The sequence below is a fragment of the Lepisma saccharinum genome, chromosome 29 (genome assembly GCF_977018435.1).
Source record: "Lepisma saccharinum chromosome 29, izLepSacc3.1, whole genome shotgun sequence".
Lineage (NCBI taxonomy): Eukaryota > Metazoa > Arthropoda > Insecta > Zygentoma > Lepismatidae > Lepisma > Lepisma saccharinum.
Genome location: NC_139257.1, coordinates 47,445,312 through 47,463,811, shown reverse-complemented (window position 1 = coordinate 47,463,811; position 18,500 = coordinate 47,445,312). Strand labels below are relative to the sequence as shown.

General features: G+C 36.5%; 1 protein-coding gene across 2 annotated transcripts in view; it reads right to left on the bottom strand.

The window, feature by feature from the left end:
• The window catches only part of Cap-G (Chromosome associated protein G), a 109,967-nt gene that overhangs the window by 67,179 nt on the left and 24,288 nt on the right, over positions 1 to 18,500 (bottom strand). For both annotated transcript variants that reach the window (XM_083114811.1, XM_083114812.1), the window contains exons 8-13: positions 16,492 to 16,636; positions 14,324 to 14,524; positions 11,865 to 11,990; positions 10,216 to 10,429; positions 5,633 to 5,797; positions 3,876 to 4,016 (exon numbers count right to left, since the gene is read on the bottom strand). In XM_083114811.1, the coding sequence (XP_082970937.1) occupies positions 3,876 to 4,016; positions 5,633 to 5,797; positions 10,216 to 10,429; positions 11,865 to 11,990; positions 14,324 to 14,524; positions 16,492 to 16,636 (992 nt within the window). The remainder of the gene's footprint in view (positions 1 to 3,875; positions 4,017 to 5,632; positions 5,798 to 10,215; positions 10,430 to 11,864; positions 11,991 to 14,323; positions 14,525 to 16,491; positions 16,637 to 18,500) is intronic.

Below are 18,500 nucleotides of genomic sequence, written 5' to 3'. Positions count from 1 at the left end.
CACAAATACACTATTATTCTACTTATGATTACCCTACCCTCGTTCCAATTTCCAACCAACCATCCGTCCTCGAAGAAAACTGCAAAAATGGGTCCTTGTAGCATATATATTAAGGCGAGGAGGGACAATTTCCCTTAGGTCTTTCTCGCTGGGGCAGCTGCTGATCACTGTTGCCAACTTCGCTCTTTTGGAGCCAGATCTGGCTCTTTCGTGCACTCGTTTGACTGTGAACTCTGCCCCACTATGATGCCACCACTGGCTCCGGCCCATAAATACCAACTTTTGCCATGAGTGTACATTTTGCACGTGACGTGATATTCGTATAGATATAGGCTGCATCACCCACCTCTTCTTTCCTCCGCATGTATTTTTATATATAGCGCTGTGGCTAAGATGAAGATGACAATTTTGTTATCCGGGAACCCTTTATTTTCGATTTTATATTAACATCATTGGATTATTGAGATGGGTGATGCCGCCAAATCTAGGCGATGAAAACTAAGAATAAATTGCCATCACTTTAAAGCTAATGGTAATAGCAGTACCCCCACCCCTCTGACAACTAAAATTACCCTAGTAGGCACTTTATGCAGCCTTCGTTCTAGCTCTATGAAAGTCCTCATTAGCTATATTAATGGTGAAATTTAGCTCTATTATGCACATCAGGTTTGGCAACACTGCCAGGACGGCCCTAGGAGGCAAGGAGAAATGCACTAAGCCCTGCGTCAGGTCAACCTTGCAGCAGGTTTTAGCATATGTAGATCCAAACGTGCGCGCAAGAATATAGTTCCACTGAGACGGGTTCTATTCCGACACAACTGCATACTTGCAAGAAAACAGTTATTTAATTTGTAATATACAGACAAAATAATACATTGATTAGCAGGTATGGACTTAATTGGTTGCAATCACTGTGCAGACGAACTTAGAACCGCAGATTCGCCAACTCGAATCTGTAATGCGTTGAAGAGACATTGAAACTTTAGAGCGAGTCGAGCGAGACTGAATGCGTTGCAGAGCGCGTGAAATCGCTGATACCAGTGTTGCACCTCCCACTATTTTAACCCTATGTTTATTGTAGAGCGGCGAGAATGGCTGAATCTCCTGTTCAGCGCGCGGTTTTACCCGAATGTTATTTTGGGCTTCATCCGAAAGGAAATGTTCTTCAAAGTCAAGCAAGTTGTTTTAAATGCATAATCCTCCTTGCGGCAACAAGATCAAAGTAAAACAGGGCGTGAGGTGATTTGCCGTCAATGTGCACACGAATTGTATCACGGGTGTTGAATGATTTGCGGTTTGAGTTTAGCAAGAGGAAACGATTGTTTGTTGTTTGACGACAAAAGAATCTCCGCGGTATTAAAATATATCGCAGTGAGAAGAAACATGTTTATTATTTGGACGAGACGTCCTTCAACTCGGTGGGTGGGGGAAGGGGTAATAAAACATGGAAGGATACCACCATGCAAAACCACCGCCAGGGCTGAAGAAACCGACGATGAGGGGAAGGGGGAGGCTTATTGTTTCACCCACTGGCGGCAATGAAAGCTTTGTTGAAGGCGCATATTTACTGTTCCGCGCAAAGAAAGGGAAGGGTGATTATCAGCAAGAAATGGACAGACCAAGATTTGAATCCTGGTTTAGTGAAGTGATTCATAAATTGAAACCAGAGTAATAGCGACAGACAATGCACCTGATTGTATATATCACCAATAACAAATCATGCTTTTTTGGTGGTACAACTTGAAGTGCGTGTGTCTTACAGTAACGGATGTATTGCGAACGAAGCAACCAAGTTTTTCATAAATCTATTTCTTTCTAAACCAAAAACAATAATTTGTCATTAAATTCAAGAGGAGCCTATCGTTGTTTACTTTTATCTTTGTTTATTTTTATTTTTGCGTGCTCGAAATATACACACATGCTCTCATGTTTAGAAGTTGTTTCGCTCTTATATTAATGACACATTTATTAAATAATATATGCGCAGAAAGTACTTTTAAAATGTTATGTTTCAGGAGACAAAGAGAAGCAAAAATACAATCCACTTGACATGCATGCGGGTTTTGATGTGTTGTGCGGTTGGCAATACTGTAGATTTTCTCAGTGTCTCCGATGTAAGCAGCTCGGCGGTTGAGGAAAGACTGGCACGGAAGATTCTGAGCTCAGTTCTCGCGCGGATTGATACATAAAACCTGCTGCAAGGTTAACCTGACGCTTGGCTTAGGCTTATGGGACCATTATTTTATTCGTTCTCTCGGGAATATCAAACATCCGATGACGTAGAAAAGTACATGGACGGAAAAAGGACACGTTGAACTATGTCATAGTAGTAGGAAAAGTCGAAACTCCCATTTGATGAGCCGTAACTTGAAGTTGATGTCCCATAAGGAATACATGGGATTCGGTAAATACTAATTCATCATATTTTTCAAAAATCGTATAAGGCTTAATAATCAACTTAGGAAACCGCTTCCACTTGCCACATGGGGAGAAATTCATACTCTTCATTTCTGGCGGAGATCTTTTTAGTAGCATTGCTCATTCCGACGATATTGGAATAAATGCATCCCTGGTGCGTAATTGTCCCTCTTCGCCTTAAATATTTTAAATGGATATAACACAATAAATTCAAGTTTGCATGTTTTTGCATTAGATCTACAATTTCTTCGGGATTTCTATGGTTTAGGAACACATTCACTTCAATTACCTTCCAAGATACATTTAGTATTTGATGTGCCAAAGAATAAAAAATATCCGATAGTAGCATATTGAACATTTTGCATATCAATATTTGCACATATCAACTGAAGTTTGATAAAGTATGTGGTATTGTTACATATACATACATCCAGAATTATTTATTGAATTTATGTTCAAGCTATAGAAGCTAAACGATCGTACAAATGATATTTAGAATGGATACAAGTTTCGGAAGCGTGTTGTAAAGATCGAAGAATCATAAACTCATGTAAAAGCTGAAATCTGTTGTAATATATGACAATATTGCAAAGCATAAGATGTATAAAACAAATGTTATTTTCCAATGTAAATTACGTAGTTAATACATGAGGTAATTACATATGGAATATTATTATTATTTGCATGATTTTTTAAAACTTGCTATTCCTAAAGTATTAAATATTATTTGGTAATGCTGGATAATACCTGTTCCTTATTGACGTGATGTGATCTACAAGTATAAAATAATTTATAATTTATTTTCATATTATTAATTTGCCACAATACTTTGCATTACAGTAGACTGAGTGCTGCAATTCTATCTAGAACAAGTAATATTTCACAAATCAATTTTTAAGTTGCATTCCGCTTTCTTGTGAAGTTAAAATTTTATCTGCTGCATTATCCGAGGGCCTTAAACTCTGGCCTTCCCTGTGGCAGTCCGACGCCCTACAAATTAGACCACCACAGTTCCCGAAATATGTGAATGCTTATGACAAATGATCACACGTGTAGGCCAAATGAAACTGCACCCACAGTTAAAAGTTGGATCCAAGACACTGAAGTGTGCCCTAACAGGGAAAACCCCTATACATTCAGGGTATGGCATTTTTTTCTTTCATTATTATTTCTTTAAGGTGTTTAGAATTCTTGACACTGAAAGTGCGTACTGTGGAGTATTTTTGTATTTTCAAAGTGCCTGTTACATGGATAATGCTATAGTGGAACCACACGCAAAGAAACCTGCGCAGACCTGCGACTCCTGTGCACCGTACTCCCGTGGGGAGGGGGAGAGTGGACCATGCTTCCTTATGGCCCAAGCTGAACGGAAGAAAGGAAGTTGCGCGGGGACTTTTCGTCCAAGGTTTATTTCCTTGTGGTCGCTCTATAATAGTGGAATGATAGTTAAATCTCACCTCTACACATGGAAGAATAAAATTATCCAACAAACTCCTCAATGCAGGTGTCAACGTGGTGACTGTGGATGATTGAACCATCTGGCACACAATTGTGAGGCACTTGGCAAAAGTTGCACGGTCATTGCGTGGTTGCCTCACCTGAAATGAACCAAACATATCTTTAGCATTACAATGTACTTGTATTGGAGCTATACACAATAGAATAACTGCACTCAAAATGTCTACGGAAAGACAAAATTGTCTCCAATAAATTCCTTGGATTCTCACTTGTAAACGTATTAAATTATATTTGAAATATTCTATGTATTTATAAACAGCACGTTAATTTCATATATATAGGTGATGCTTCACGTTCTTCCAGTAGTGTTACAAGAAAAACCTGTATATTACATAGTTTGACGAATCAATTGAAGATGTTTACTTATTGTAACAAAACATTCAATCTTGCTGTTGCCAGTTCCTGTGTTTCAAAATTCATAGTCATTCCTTTGTTTTTATAGTTCTGAACATCACCTGTATAATAAAGTGTTGTTGATAAATATATCCGATGTCTCAAGTACATATTTACATGTCAAATTAAATTATGTCTGTAGCCTGATCACACTAAGCATTTCAAATTTACAGTTTTATTCACCATTTTAACACCAATATGTCATTCTTTGCCACTAAAATGTACCCTGTTTTTGCACTGAAACATTGATGTTTTATTCACCATAAATATGTGGCTTGGTATTGGTCAAAATTTCATATCAGTCCATCCCTATTAAAAAATAACAATTATGAGAATGAAATATAATTACCGTATGGATCAGTATAACCATTGTTATAACTATATTTAATCAAACTAAAAATAAATATATGTTAAAGAGAGCGTGTATTCTCCTGAAACGTCACAACGAAAAACTGTTTTTATGCTTGTAATAACCGTAGACTACAAGAGAAATAATTACTGTATGGTAAAACTTTTATTGTGGAGGGGAAGTTAACAAATTCTTTCATTTCTCAATAACCTTCTGTGCTACTTCTGCACACAAATTTCTAATTCTCCTCTTCTATTGCTACCCCCATTCCTTCTAGCATGAGTTGTACAATATTGACTTTCACAATGTTATGTATTATCTGCAATCACAAATTACGATCTCAGATGATGCCAAAATAGAAAGCAGTGCCTCTTTTATGTTGTGTATTGTTTTGCTAGTCTTAGCTATATATTTGTTTCTTTCAGAGAATCTTTATGTATTCTCCAAAATACAGTAATAAAAAATACTGACTTGACTGATATTTTGTTCTAAAAACTGGCAAATTACAGATAAAGTTGAAAACTTACCTTTCTTGGTAATTTATTCATGGCTTGAAAACGTTAAAGAAAATAGTAGTTTAAGCAAGTACTAAACCCTGAATCCATGTGGCACTAATTATTTAGGTTATTTACTATTTAGAAAGCTTTCAAAACTTATTAAGTTCTAGTATGTGGTTAAGTTCCAATCACAAATAGTTGAAATACATGTCTACCAAGCCATCAAAAAGCCACCCACATATGTAATTAGGCTCAGCATTTTGGAACTTTAAACAGAAAAAGTAGGGAGATAGAGAAGAAAGAATAGGGGATAAAACTACCTATATGAAATAGGTTATTGGCATAGAATGAACTGACATGTTCAATTCTTGGTTGAGCCACAATTTTAACATAACTTGTCAATAATGTACAATTATTTTTTGTTCTGTTTGCAGTATAAGATGCAGACCAATCTCACCTCTTCTTTTTGCACTGTTTGTGCCTGAGCCTGCAACTGAACGATTTCATCTTCAACTTTCTTAATTCTTTCCTTCAGGTTTTGAGCCTGCAGAAACTCCTTTTCCCGGATGGCCATATCCATGTCTTCCTGCAGTGTATTCAACTCAACTCTAAGCTTAGCCACCTTGAAAAGAAGGATTTTTACTACTTACCAAACAATAATTGAAATTCTCATATTCACTTTATTATTTAAGTAAAATCCAGGGTAATATAGAAGGATGCAAACAACTAGTTACACTTTGAACATATCTTATTTTCATAGTTTGTTAGGAATAAGTTTCTTTATTTCGAGGAAATTCATCTAAAGTGACTGCACTAAAAAGATGGTTTGTGAACTACTTAAATTAGTCTCGCACAAATCCAAAAATCTAATTTAACACTTAAAAATATCCAAAAACTTTATTTTAAGTACACTTTATGCTCAAATAAGGCAACTGGCCTGGGCACAGTTCAAAGTGGGATGCAAATCACTTTCCAATGCACCAATCAAACCTGGGACCATCTGATTACAAGGAGTCATGCTAAGTGACTGCGCCAATGGTTCTTAACCTATGGAGATCCTCGTACCATCCCTCCGTCGAGAAGAGATTAAATGGACAGTCATCTAATCCAAGGCCATTTGCTGTAAGGACTGGACCCCACAATGTGTTGTGTATTGATGCTATTTTAAGTGTTCAACATATGCTTATAGAATATGCCAATTTTACTATCACCAGACAATCTTTTAACCACAACTGTTTATCACCAACGTTGGGAGATCATGACAAGTGTTTTGGAGAATGTTTTGCTTTTTGAGAACAGCAGGTTTCTGAAAAAAATTTAGTGTCTCCTTGCCTTTCTAATGTGTTGCTTATGATTACAATTACTTGAGGACTAATTGACATATTACAATGTAACAAATTTCAATGGAAAAAACATAAAAATCTGGAGTTTGCCCCTTCTTCCCCCACTATTTTTGGGAGAGGGTGCGAACTTTAGTATTCTTTTCAAAAAATGGACATTTCTCATGAAAATGAAACATGTTTCATGTTCTTGGGTGCCATACAAGTTGAATAATAAGCCAAAATGTGATTATTATTTCTTTCACGAAAAATAGGTAATTTGCATTTTTGGAGGAAAATTGTTATAACTCTGGCACTAAGGGAGCAATCTACTTCGGATAAGTTTTGTTTTGCAGCTAAAACATCAGAGCATGCAACTGTGTACAATTCAGAATGCCAGAACGAGGAAGGGGGTTTGAGGGGACGCGACCCCAGAATCCCAATAAAAAAAATCTGGAGTTTTCCCCCTCTTCTCCTGCTATTTTGGGGAGAAGGTGCAAACCTTATTATTCTTTTCAAAGAATGGACTTCTCCAAACAGAATAAAACATGTTTTATGTTCCTGGGTGCCATACAAGTTGAATAATGAGCCAAAATGAGAAACTCTGTTCGGAAATGTGGCATGGATATGTAGCGGAGGGGAGGGTGAGGGGAAGGGGGTTCGTCATCAATGTGAATTTCCCAGGCTTGCTCCAGACCTGTGTCCGAGTTTCCACCCAAACATAAGAGTATGAAGGCCAAAAAGCACATTCATTTCATAATCAGCACCATGATACCGTTTGGTATCATTGGGCCAGTATGACCTTACTCTGATGATACCTGAAGGTTAATGAATTTTTCCGTACTTTCAAATGAGTTAAACATAAAATAGGGCTTCCATTTAAAAAAACTAACTGTGTTGAAAATCATACTTCCTTACATAGTTGAATGTAGTGTGTCCACCAATTTCATGAGCCCCTCTCATACCTTTATATCTGCGAAAGCAGTTTTTCAATATTTATCGTTGTTCACAAAATATTTCCGGTGGTAATTTTAGGATTTCTGGCAGTACCAGAAAACAGGTGAATGACATAAAAGAGGAAGAAAAACTAAGACCAATATAGAAAAATGTATAAAGTAAAGAGAAACAAAAGAGAAAACACTAGATTAAAATAAACAGAAAAATTATGAAAAGCTATACTGTATTTCCCACAACCAAAGCAGCTACAACCAGCAAAACATTTTAACAACATGAAATAGAAACACTGTTTAAAACGATTTCCCTGTGTGAATGACTTTCATGTAGTTTTATTTTTGTTTCAAATGTAATAGTTAATTAATCACATATTGTTAAAATCATTGAATTTATAGCTGTTAAGAAATATGTCTATATGAAATACTGTACGTACTAAATTAAAAATAAACAAAACCGAACAAATTGTAACCAACATTTTATTTTTCTTCAGTTGAACTAAAGATTAAAAAAAAACAAAAAAAACTTGTAATTTCTTTTAAAATAAAAGGATATTCATATACGACCAAAGGAAATAAGCAAATTCATTCAGGAATTGCATTGAATGTTTGTCATTTTATTTCTGTATTGAGATAATCAGTACTGATACACATTTAAACTAACATTGATAATGACAACAATTTCATATCAGCATATGCCTAGTAAAATACATTTTAACTGTCTGTGTAATGTTGTTCAGGTGCATAGGTGCATAGATCAGGATTACTAGGTTCAATTCCCTTGGTGCTTAAACACTCTCCTTCCTCTATTGCGTACATGTAATTTAAAGCTTTGCTCACACCATATGCCAACGCCGTACTACGTATTATAAAACCTAGGCACATTTTAAGGCTGTTATCCTATACCGTATTTACGCATGTATAATGCGCACCCAGGTTTTTGATGGGGAAAAGTGACAAAAAAAGTTATCTCGTGTATCTCGCAGCATAATCCAGGTTCACGAAATTGCTTTCTTAGTTGTAGGTTGTAAAGCTGTTGCTATGCCAATCAAGAGCTAGTGACATCATACCTATTCAACGAGTCACCTGTTGCTATGTGGACCAAGAGGAAAATATCCTCTTGTGTAAACAGTAAGTCGCCAACCCAAGCCACTTCCCCCCCTCTCTCTCCACTGTGTTTAGCATCCCAAATCTTTAACCAACTTATTTATTCTGTAATAGTAGAAAGGGAGATCAAAATTACGTTATGGATTTCAAGTGCTCAGGAACTTATTTTCTATTATTTCTCGCCCAACAAATACAGCTGATATGCATCCCATGTGATGAGAGGTGCATCCTCAAATTCTGCCAGAATGGCACTGCTTTTCTTGGTGTCCCAGAACATTACATAGCAAAATTGGTCTTTAAAACTTTATACGTGGTTTTGCTCATTTTCTCTTTACTTCTTCTAAGAAATAACCTTCAAAATATATACTTTTTCCATGAATGATGAAACATTTATAAGAAGCCCATTCAGGACCCTCAAACTAGCAGTTAGGCATAAAGACATTTACACACTCAATATATGTCATATTATTTAGCCAGTAATACATTTTAATTATTATTTTCTTTCTCCTTATCTTTTCTTTCATCCAAAGTACCACAAAAATCAGAACGTTCCTTCATTTTGTGATGAGTTTATTTCAACTGCATTGCACATTAGTGTCGCCATCTTGAATGGAATACTGTTGCCATATTCAGAAACTACAGAATTCAAGCTTTACAACCATATATAACATGATAGGGTTCCGTAAACATGAAAAAAAATATTCCGTGCATAATATACACCACAGTTTTTGGATGCAAAAATTTTGGAAAAAAGTGCGCATTATACATGAGTAAATACGGTATATTGCCAAGTTCACTTGGCTTCTTCAGGGATAGATTTTGTAATAGGTGCAGTTAGGAGATTGTAGTATGAAAGTAGACATTCACAGGAAGAATGCTGTACTGAATGTCAAGTATGAAGATTAAAATATTTAGTTATTCAATAATGTACAGAGGAACCCTAATTTTATGTTCCTAGATTTTACATTTTCCCGCATTTTAAGTTTATACAGCTTGGTCCCCTGAAAAATGTAAAATCGAGGTTACACTGTATTACCAACCTCAATCTAGATTGCCCACATGAGAATTAAGATTGTTGTGTGCACCGAGGATTTATGTGGAACAGCAGCATAGTATACAAACTTTAATACTGAATACTCTACATCTGGCTACACTGACATCCAGATACTTCAATTTACCTTCCCGCACTACCTCCAGTACAAGCCATGCTTCCCTAGGAACAACATACTTTAACTCTCATATTTTACATGTAGTGCTACAACCATTTTAGCCTTCATATGGATGCAGTCCCCAAGACCTGTCTTAATAGCTATCACTGAGAAAAATCCAAGTGAACTTGGGGAAATAAACGATAATATTATGGCATGCAAAGGTGAGTACCTCTTATTCTACAAATGTAAGTTTCATTGCAAATTTTTAAAAATGCATCAGACATGGGAACTTAAGAGCATAGTCATTTAAGCAACATACTTTTCCCAAGCTAATTTCTCACAAATTAATAATTTCTGTGACTTACTTTTCTCAAACGTCAAAATTACTTCCACAGTATTCTGAACAACTTCTACATCCTCCTGTACAGCTTGTAAAAATCATTACACATTCAGGACTCATACACTTTAAATAAATTTTGACGACTTCCAGTTCTAAGAGTTCCCTCTACTTACTTCTATCACCCGCCTGCGTACTTCCTCTGGCGACACTTCCACCTCCATCTGAGCCATGGGCTCCTGGATCTCGGAGATCACTTCCGCCAGCATCTGCAGCCTCGCATTCACACTGGGCATCGTGTCAACTAGCCTCTCCACCAGGGTGGGAATAATTCCCAAAGTAGCAACGTCCGAGATCAAGATGTCCTGAATCAGCTTAGTCAATGAACATCTGGAAATCAGAAATGACATGATACTTGTGATAGAAGGATAACTGTTTTTTAAAGGCCAGTTATAATTATCCGTGGCATATACAACCCGATTTTGCTTAGAAAGTCACTTCAATGTAAGAATATTCTTTTGCACGAGTGGTATTTCTCAAACAGTACTTCTGAATGCTTCTACAGAGCATTCCCTGACATTCACTACGAGACTCGGCGGCAAGCGGCCCGGCGTCAGCGCTTGTCCTTCCCAGCGAATGGGGTTCGCGACAGTCTGCTATTAAAATTACAGTTTTCATATTGTGTACTAACCTTGACTACAGAAGGTGTTGAAAGTGATGTCCCTCTGCTGCAACACATTTCTGGCATCTCCGAAGGAAATTGGCATTTACATGAGCAAGTATGTGTACTGTAATTCTCCTGATTTCTCATACAATACTCTCTTTTAACTCATGAATGGTGTGCTGATTGTCTTTGTATACTTTATTTTTTCGTTTTCCCCATAAATAAAAATCGCAGGCTGACAAATCGGGGGACCTAGAGGGTTTCTGAAACACCCGTTTCTTGTGAGAGGCGGCGGATAGATTTCCGAGGAGACTGTTCCAACCTTTGTCCTATCTTGTCGAGTTTTTCCTCAGTAAGTACACGTGGGATTTTTCTTTCCACTTTTATTCAGAACTGACTCTTAAACTTTTTTACGAGGTTTAATATAGTGGTCCTATGTGGAACGGGAACACCAGGCAATTTCGTTGCAAAACATCGTCACGCTTCTCCACAATTCCTCTTTCCGAAGTAACACTCGACAAGATAAATCCTTTGTTGTAATGTAAACTTTTGTGGTACCATATTAAGCCACAATCTTCAGCACATGGACATGTCACAACACAACTTCTGAGGGAGGATTATACTGGCATCAGTCTCCAACGTCAACAGAAAGGGAAAAGAGAGCAAAGGCAGGGAGAGCGAAAAAAAACCCCAAAAAAACAGACTGTAGCGTGCGACTGTCGAGGACCCCTCGTAGTGAATGTCAGGGAATGCTCTGTATAACCACCCATGAGCATTAAGTTTTAGATGCAAGCATGATGTTAAAAGCAAGCATGACATCTCATCAAAACACCAACATTCTTTTTCAGTTTCATGTGATGGTCGTTTTCATGGCTGTAGGGAAAAAAAAAAGGAAAATGAATGCAAATGATCAACACACAAAGTTTTAATACTAAAATCCTTTTTCAACTATTTCAATCATGCTTTATCCCTTCCATAACTCTCTCTCCTTACACACCTGAAGAACAACAGTGTAAATGTATCTACAAATTAAGATTGGACTGATGCCAATAAAGTACAGATCAGATAAAAAATATTCTTCAGGCATTCATTGGCCTAAATTGGTAAGGCCATGCAATCAACATGCCAAAAATAGTTAAATGTGTGTACAATGAGACCTACCTTCCAACTTCATCAGCCAAATCATAAACGCTTGTTAATTCCAAAAGCTGCTTAACAATGAATTCCTGTTTCAGTTGAGTATTCATGTCTATTTCTTCCCCTGCAGATTTATTCCCAAGGTACAGCCTGAAACAACAAACAATACTCTGTAAGATACCTAAAGTGTAAAGTATCAAGAAATTCTAATTTGACACTCATTATCACGACTAGTGCACAAATCAAATATTATGAATTTAAATTAAGAGTTCAAAGCAGTTAAAATATTGTGCAGGGAAAAAGTGCCAAAGGATTATTTAACGTAAGTGCATATCTAAAGCTATAACAAAGTTACATTAGAATTCATAATTCATGTATAGTTACCACTTACTGTCTCATACAAAATTTGGGTTTTACCTTGTGGTAAGGAGAAAATTGCAGTTGTTATTGAATCATTAGGGGCATGACGAATAAACGAAATGTGAAATAACACATTGGAATGTTAATTTTTAATGATTCTGAAAGATGTGAGGTGCATTTTCCTACCCTGTTTTGTCACGAAATTATGCGAAATGAACTGCAAAATCCGAAATATACTCTTAAACACGAAATTTACCATTTATATACCAACGCGACACTTTTTGAAGTCTGAAGTATCCTGTGAGTTATGCAATTCATGGAAAATTGATTAATTCTGCTGTAAATATTTGAGAACCAAAATTAATCCCTTTATACAGGAATAAACTTAATATTCTGGAAATGATTTAATGTGCTATTAGGAGGGATATGTTTATTTTGTGTAATAGTGCAGTTTTTAAATCATATTTGGGATTATATTCACATTTTAAAAACCAAAATGTCATTTTATATACGGCTTTTTCACCGATATAACAGTGAAATTTCATTTTATTTACTGCTTTTGAACCTGAAATTGACTTTTTTTATACCGAAATTTTGCTTTTTTATTTTACCAAAAATATGTGCAAATAGGAATCATTTAAACATGCCCTAAAATACCTATAACATACAATATTTCTTCATAGTTGGTTAAATGTAAAAATTATTGCAATATACAAGTTGTCATGCAGAATAGTGTGTAATGAATACACAGAAGCAAATTAGTAACTTTTTCGTGCAACTTACTTAAAAAGGTTCTATTAATTTTGGTGGACCCTGCCACCATACACAAGGGAACTTGTTCTAGTGCTTGGTTTCCCTGCATGCCACTAGGGGTGCTGCTGTAGTCTGCTGTGTTTGCTGCTAACACTGGGTTTAAATTGCTGCAGGACTGGGAGCCAAATGCGATGTGCCTAATTGCATGCATCTCTTTGTTCTTGATGTCACTTAATATGTGATGTGGCTGAAACCTTTTTGATTGTGACTGTTGCATCTGAGGTGATTGGCCAGTTGGGTCACTGGCTGGGTTCTTTTTTTTGGCATCTGTCAAGTGCTGTTCTATCTATTCACCAATAGATCTGATGGATCTGCCAATGTAATGAGCATTGCACTCACGTTCGGCATCATGTACTCCCAGGTTGTTTAATAGTGAGAGGAAGTGATGTATGTTTACATATATATTCTGTACGAATAATTATATTTGCATAATGGAATTAATAACTTTGATCATAATACTATTATTACTAGAGGCACATATTTTTGGTAAAGAAAAAAGCAAAATTTCGTTATAAAAACAGTCAATTTCGGGTTCAAAAGCGGTAAATAAAATGAAATTCCGCTGTTATAGCGGTGAAAAAGCGGCATATAAAATGACATTTTGGTTTTAAAAATGTGAATGAAATCCCAAATTTGATTTAAAAACTGCACTATTACACAAATTAAACATCCCTTCTAATAGCACATTAAATCATTACCAGAATATGAAGTTTATTCCTGTATAAAGGGGTCCATTTTTGCTTCTCAAATATTTACAGCAGAATTAATCAATTTTCCGTGAATTGCATAACTCACAGGATACTTCAGACTTCAGAAAGTGTCGAGTCGGTATATAAATGGTAATTTTCGTGTTTAAGTCTATTTCGCATTTTGCAGTTCATTTCACATGATTTCGTGACAAAACAGGGTAGAAAAATGCACATCACACCTTTCAGAAACATGAAAAATTAACATTAGAATGTGTTATTTCACATTTAGTGTTTTCGTTAAAAACGAAATATGCATGCCTCTAATTATTACTGTTAACATGCACAGATTGATTCAACCATTAACTATTATAAACCATTCGCAAGAATGTAATATTCAGAGGTGGTATTTCTCCCAGCACACGAATAAGCAAATTCCAACCGAAAATACCAAGAAACAATCAGCCATTTGCATTTGACTAAAAGAAATGTATAAGACAGTACTGGTTCAACTCCACTGCGTCTGACGAAGAAAATGGAAACAACATTACTTGAAACAAGAAGGAATGTGCTGTTTATCATATTAAATAAAATATAAAACAAAAGAACACTTGATCCACTTACTGCCTAACATATTCACAGAAAGGCGAGAGATCTGGAAGGAACTTCTCCAATATTTCTGCAGTATCCTCTCCCTCCTTTTGCAAGTACTGGGCGAGGCATCTCCAATACAGAGCACTTTCTGCTGACAACTTATCTTCGGTGATAATCTTATTTGGGCCACAGAGATCAAAACTATCTACCAGTTCCTGACATGACTTCTCCCTGCATAACAAAACATAAGTATAAATAAATAATTGCACCAATATGCCAAACGTAGAAACCTTTGATTTGAAGAGAAGATGGGCTCTCCAGTGCTACATTATCAGGGCACACATTTTAGGACAAACATCATGTGTAGGGTTGAGACAGTGTTGGTATTGATCTGAGTTTAATAACCAGGACTTGGAATGCAAGTCATTTTCTTGTGGGGGGGGGGGGGGTTCAGTTTGAACTAGAAAACATTGTGTTTACAGTAGAACCCCGATTTTATGTTTTCCTGCATTTTACATTCAATCTTGGTGGTCCCAACATAGCAAATTGCTAAGAAATTTTCCTCGGTTTTACATTTTCCTACATTTTAAGTTTATTCAGCTCGGTCCCCTGAATATCGTAAAATCGAGGTTCCGCTGCATTTCCTTTGCCTCTTTGGCAATTTTTGTGTCTGCTACTGGCCATTTTCCAATATACTTGAAGTTTGTATTGATTTTTAGGTTTATTAAGTGCATTTTCCCCTTGTGACCATTTCAAGCATTCATATTTATTTCAAGTGCCAAAAGGTAGTGGGTCTCATTTCTGTCTGGTCACAAATAGCAAGAGACAGGAAGGAATACTACACATACTGTTGCAGGCATCTTCATCTTCACTTAATTATTCTCTCCATTATGAGGGTCATTCAGAAAAAAGAGAATGTTTTGGTGTAAAACGCAAATGACAAATGATGTATGCAAAAAATTTATGGTGCAGAAACTACATACCTTAGTCTATTTTTCGGCATATTCACCATACCCATTCATGCACTTATCATAGTGTGATACCAGTTTGTTGATACCGTCATTATACTCTGTTTCCACCACTGTAGTGATAGCATCTTTGAGTTCACTAGCCGTGGCAAAGTGCTTTCTAAAAAGATAATCTGCCAACGATTTTGTGAAGAAGAGATCGTGAAATTGCAGAAAAGATTCATACAGAACGTAGGTCAGCCTGATCTTTGTCTTTAAGGTCTCTGTCTAGGTCGACCGGAATGAATGTTCACTGTCGTGCACACTTGTTCTTTCCGTATTAAGGATACAAGGAACAGTTTCCATGTCCACCCAGTCTCGAGAACCCGAAACTGCTCCTCCTCCACCAACCTTTCCCTGCGGCAAGCTGGAGAAAGAGAGGTCTGTGTGCTGGATGGTTGTAGGAGAAGGTAAAACTTAGGATTAAGCGAATGGGAGCATTTTTACTTGTTCTTTTGGGAATATCAAACTTCTGATGGTGTAGAAAAAGACATCAGAAGGAACATGACAGGTTGAAGATTATGCTTGTGTTAGGAAAAGTCCATAATGATACAAGCCAGAAGAACCAATCGATTTTCTGTCCTCGCAGCATCAGACACTTTGAAATGTGCAGGTGCCTCTCAGTCTATGTGAGATACCCATTGCAGATGCAGGTGAAGCAGCATGATGTTTTGAAGGAGATGGTGTTCAATGAATAAATATAACAACAATTATTTGCATTACAGGCTTATTTGGTGTGAATGTGCAAATATGCAGAAGCCTGAAGAAGAATTCAGCTTGGTCTGAAAATATGGAAGATAAAACAAGGTACATGTGATTTTATCTCATTTCTAAACACAATGTAAGCAGTATGAAAAAAAAAAACATTCTCAATTACTCCTTTATTTGTTTGGTTTGTTATTTTCACATCAATTCACAGGCTAACTGACTGAAGAATGAAGAAATTAATGAAAGCACAGTAACAAACACCAACATTTGCATCACAATATGCTAAACACGTTACATCCAAGAGGCTATGCAATTTTCTACTTTGCATAATAAAGAGATGCGTTTTTTAGGGATCTGTGGCTATAGAATGAGTAATGAAGGTAAACGCTTGAATACCCAATAACATATGCTGGCAGGAATCAGTAACAGTATTGACGTGAGATAAACTGCAGAATTTCCTCTGGAATAACTCGGAACACTTACTTGAATATGACCTGCAGAAGCTGAATACATGTATCGACCTGAGAATGTTCCACATCAAAAGCCACAAGAAAATCCACAACGTTCCCGTTGAACTGCTCCAGCCACTTTGGAATCAGTTTCTTCTTCACAACACTCTGGACGCGTTCTAGAAACAAAACAAAAGCCTGAGTTGAAGATAAAATATTCTGACATGCATATTCCGCATCCTATTTTTGAGATAGTTCAGTTTGGAAAAAAATAATTTTCTTGTAATGTTGCTCAAGGATGAGAAAAAGAAGTATTGAAAAATATTGCAACGTTGTAAATTTCTAAGCTCACACCACCATTATAACAGTACCGCCACCGGTCAGAAGAAAGGGGTTACTTAAGTGTTGCTCAACATTCTATCATCATTACTTGAGTTGACAGGTCACTGGACAGTGATCATAACAGTGGTTTTTACACTGAATAATAAATTGTTTTAAATAAGGTAACTATGATTTTTATTAATTACAAATATAAGTTACACCCCATTTTTCACACCCAATTATGGTTTAAAAAAGTGCATGAATACAGTACTGTCTGCATGATTCAATACAACAAACTGTTACACTGCAGTGACTTCTCAATCTCACTCTAAAGACAGTTTTTTTAAAGAAAAACAGCACAAATTGTCTACTCTGAGATCCTTGACAAAGACAAATGACAGGTACCAAATCACTGAAGAAATTCATTTTTAAAAAATTAGCTACTAAAAGCACAATGTCCTTTCAGACATTACCAGTGAAATCCAATTTTACATTTTTTCATATCTTCATGGTCCCAAGAAAGCAAAATATTCAGGAGTAGACAAAACTAAAAAAAACATCAGGTGCTAGCATCCTTTTAATTGAGAGCCAGCACATTATTTATTTGTATTGATTTATTTGCAAATACAGACTAAGAAAGCCTTAAATCCAACTAATATAAGGCTACACATTTTGAAATGAGACCTTAAAACATTAAATTTATTGAGCAATTCCGGAGGTAACAAACAGACTGCAGTTTTACTTATATTTAATTTCGTTATATGTGAAACATAATGAAAAAGTATAACCCAGGTAATATAAAAGTAGTAGTATTTCTTCAAATGTATTCTGCCAACAATACAGGGTGTTTGAAAAAGAACTCCCTAGTTTTAAGTATAAATTTAATAGGGAAAGTAATTAAAACTTACATCAATGAGTACATATCATGAAAGAGGATTCCTTTAAGTTTTGTTCAATGTTAGTACACCTCAACGTGGGATCCATTTGTTTCCCTGCACACGTCGAGACGATATTCCACTTCTCGCCACGTATTCACCAACATTTCAGGTGTAACTGTCCCAACCTGTGACGATTCTTTCCCGTAAATGATTGATGTCTCTGATCCTAGCACTGTACACAACATTTTTTATGTGGCCCCAAAAGAAAAAGTCCAGTGGGGTTAAGTCTGGGCTTCGTGGTGGCCAAGGTATTGGGCCAGCCCTCCCTATCCACCTTCCTGGAAAGCGAGTGTTAAGAACCGCACGCACCTGTTTACTGTAATGAGGTGGGGACGCCATCTTGCTGGAAAAACACAAGCCCCTTTTCCGCCTCATATCGTCCATTTGGGGAAAGACGTACTCTGTCAACATGTCATGGTAAACGTCCCCGTTTATTGTTTTTTCTACAAAAATGAAAGGACCAACCACACGATCTTCCATCAAACCGCATCAGACATTTAGTTTGGGAGAGTCACGTTCATGCTGAATAACTTCATGTGGATGCTCTGCCCCCCAAATTCTACAATTATGACGATTAACTGTTCCACTGACATGAAATGTAGCCTTGTCAGAAAAGAGAATTTTTGGTAAAAAATTGTCATCATCATCAATTCTGTGTAGAAAGTCAACAGCAAACTCATACCTTTGGATTTTATCAGTAGGTTTCACTTCATGTAACAGTTGCAATTTGTAGGCACGCAACTTTAGTCATTACGAACAACATCATACACTGTACCTTTAGGCA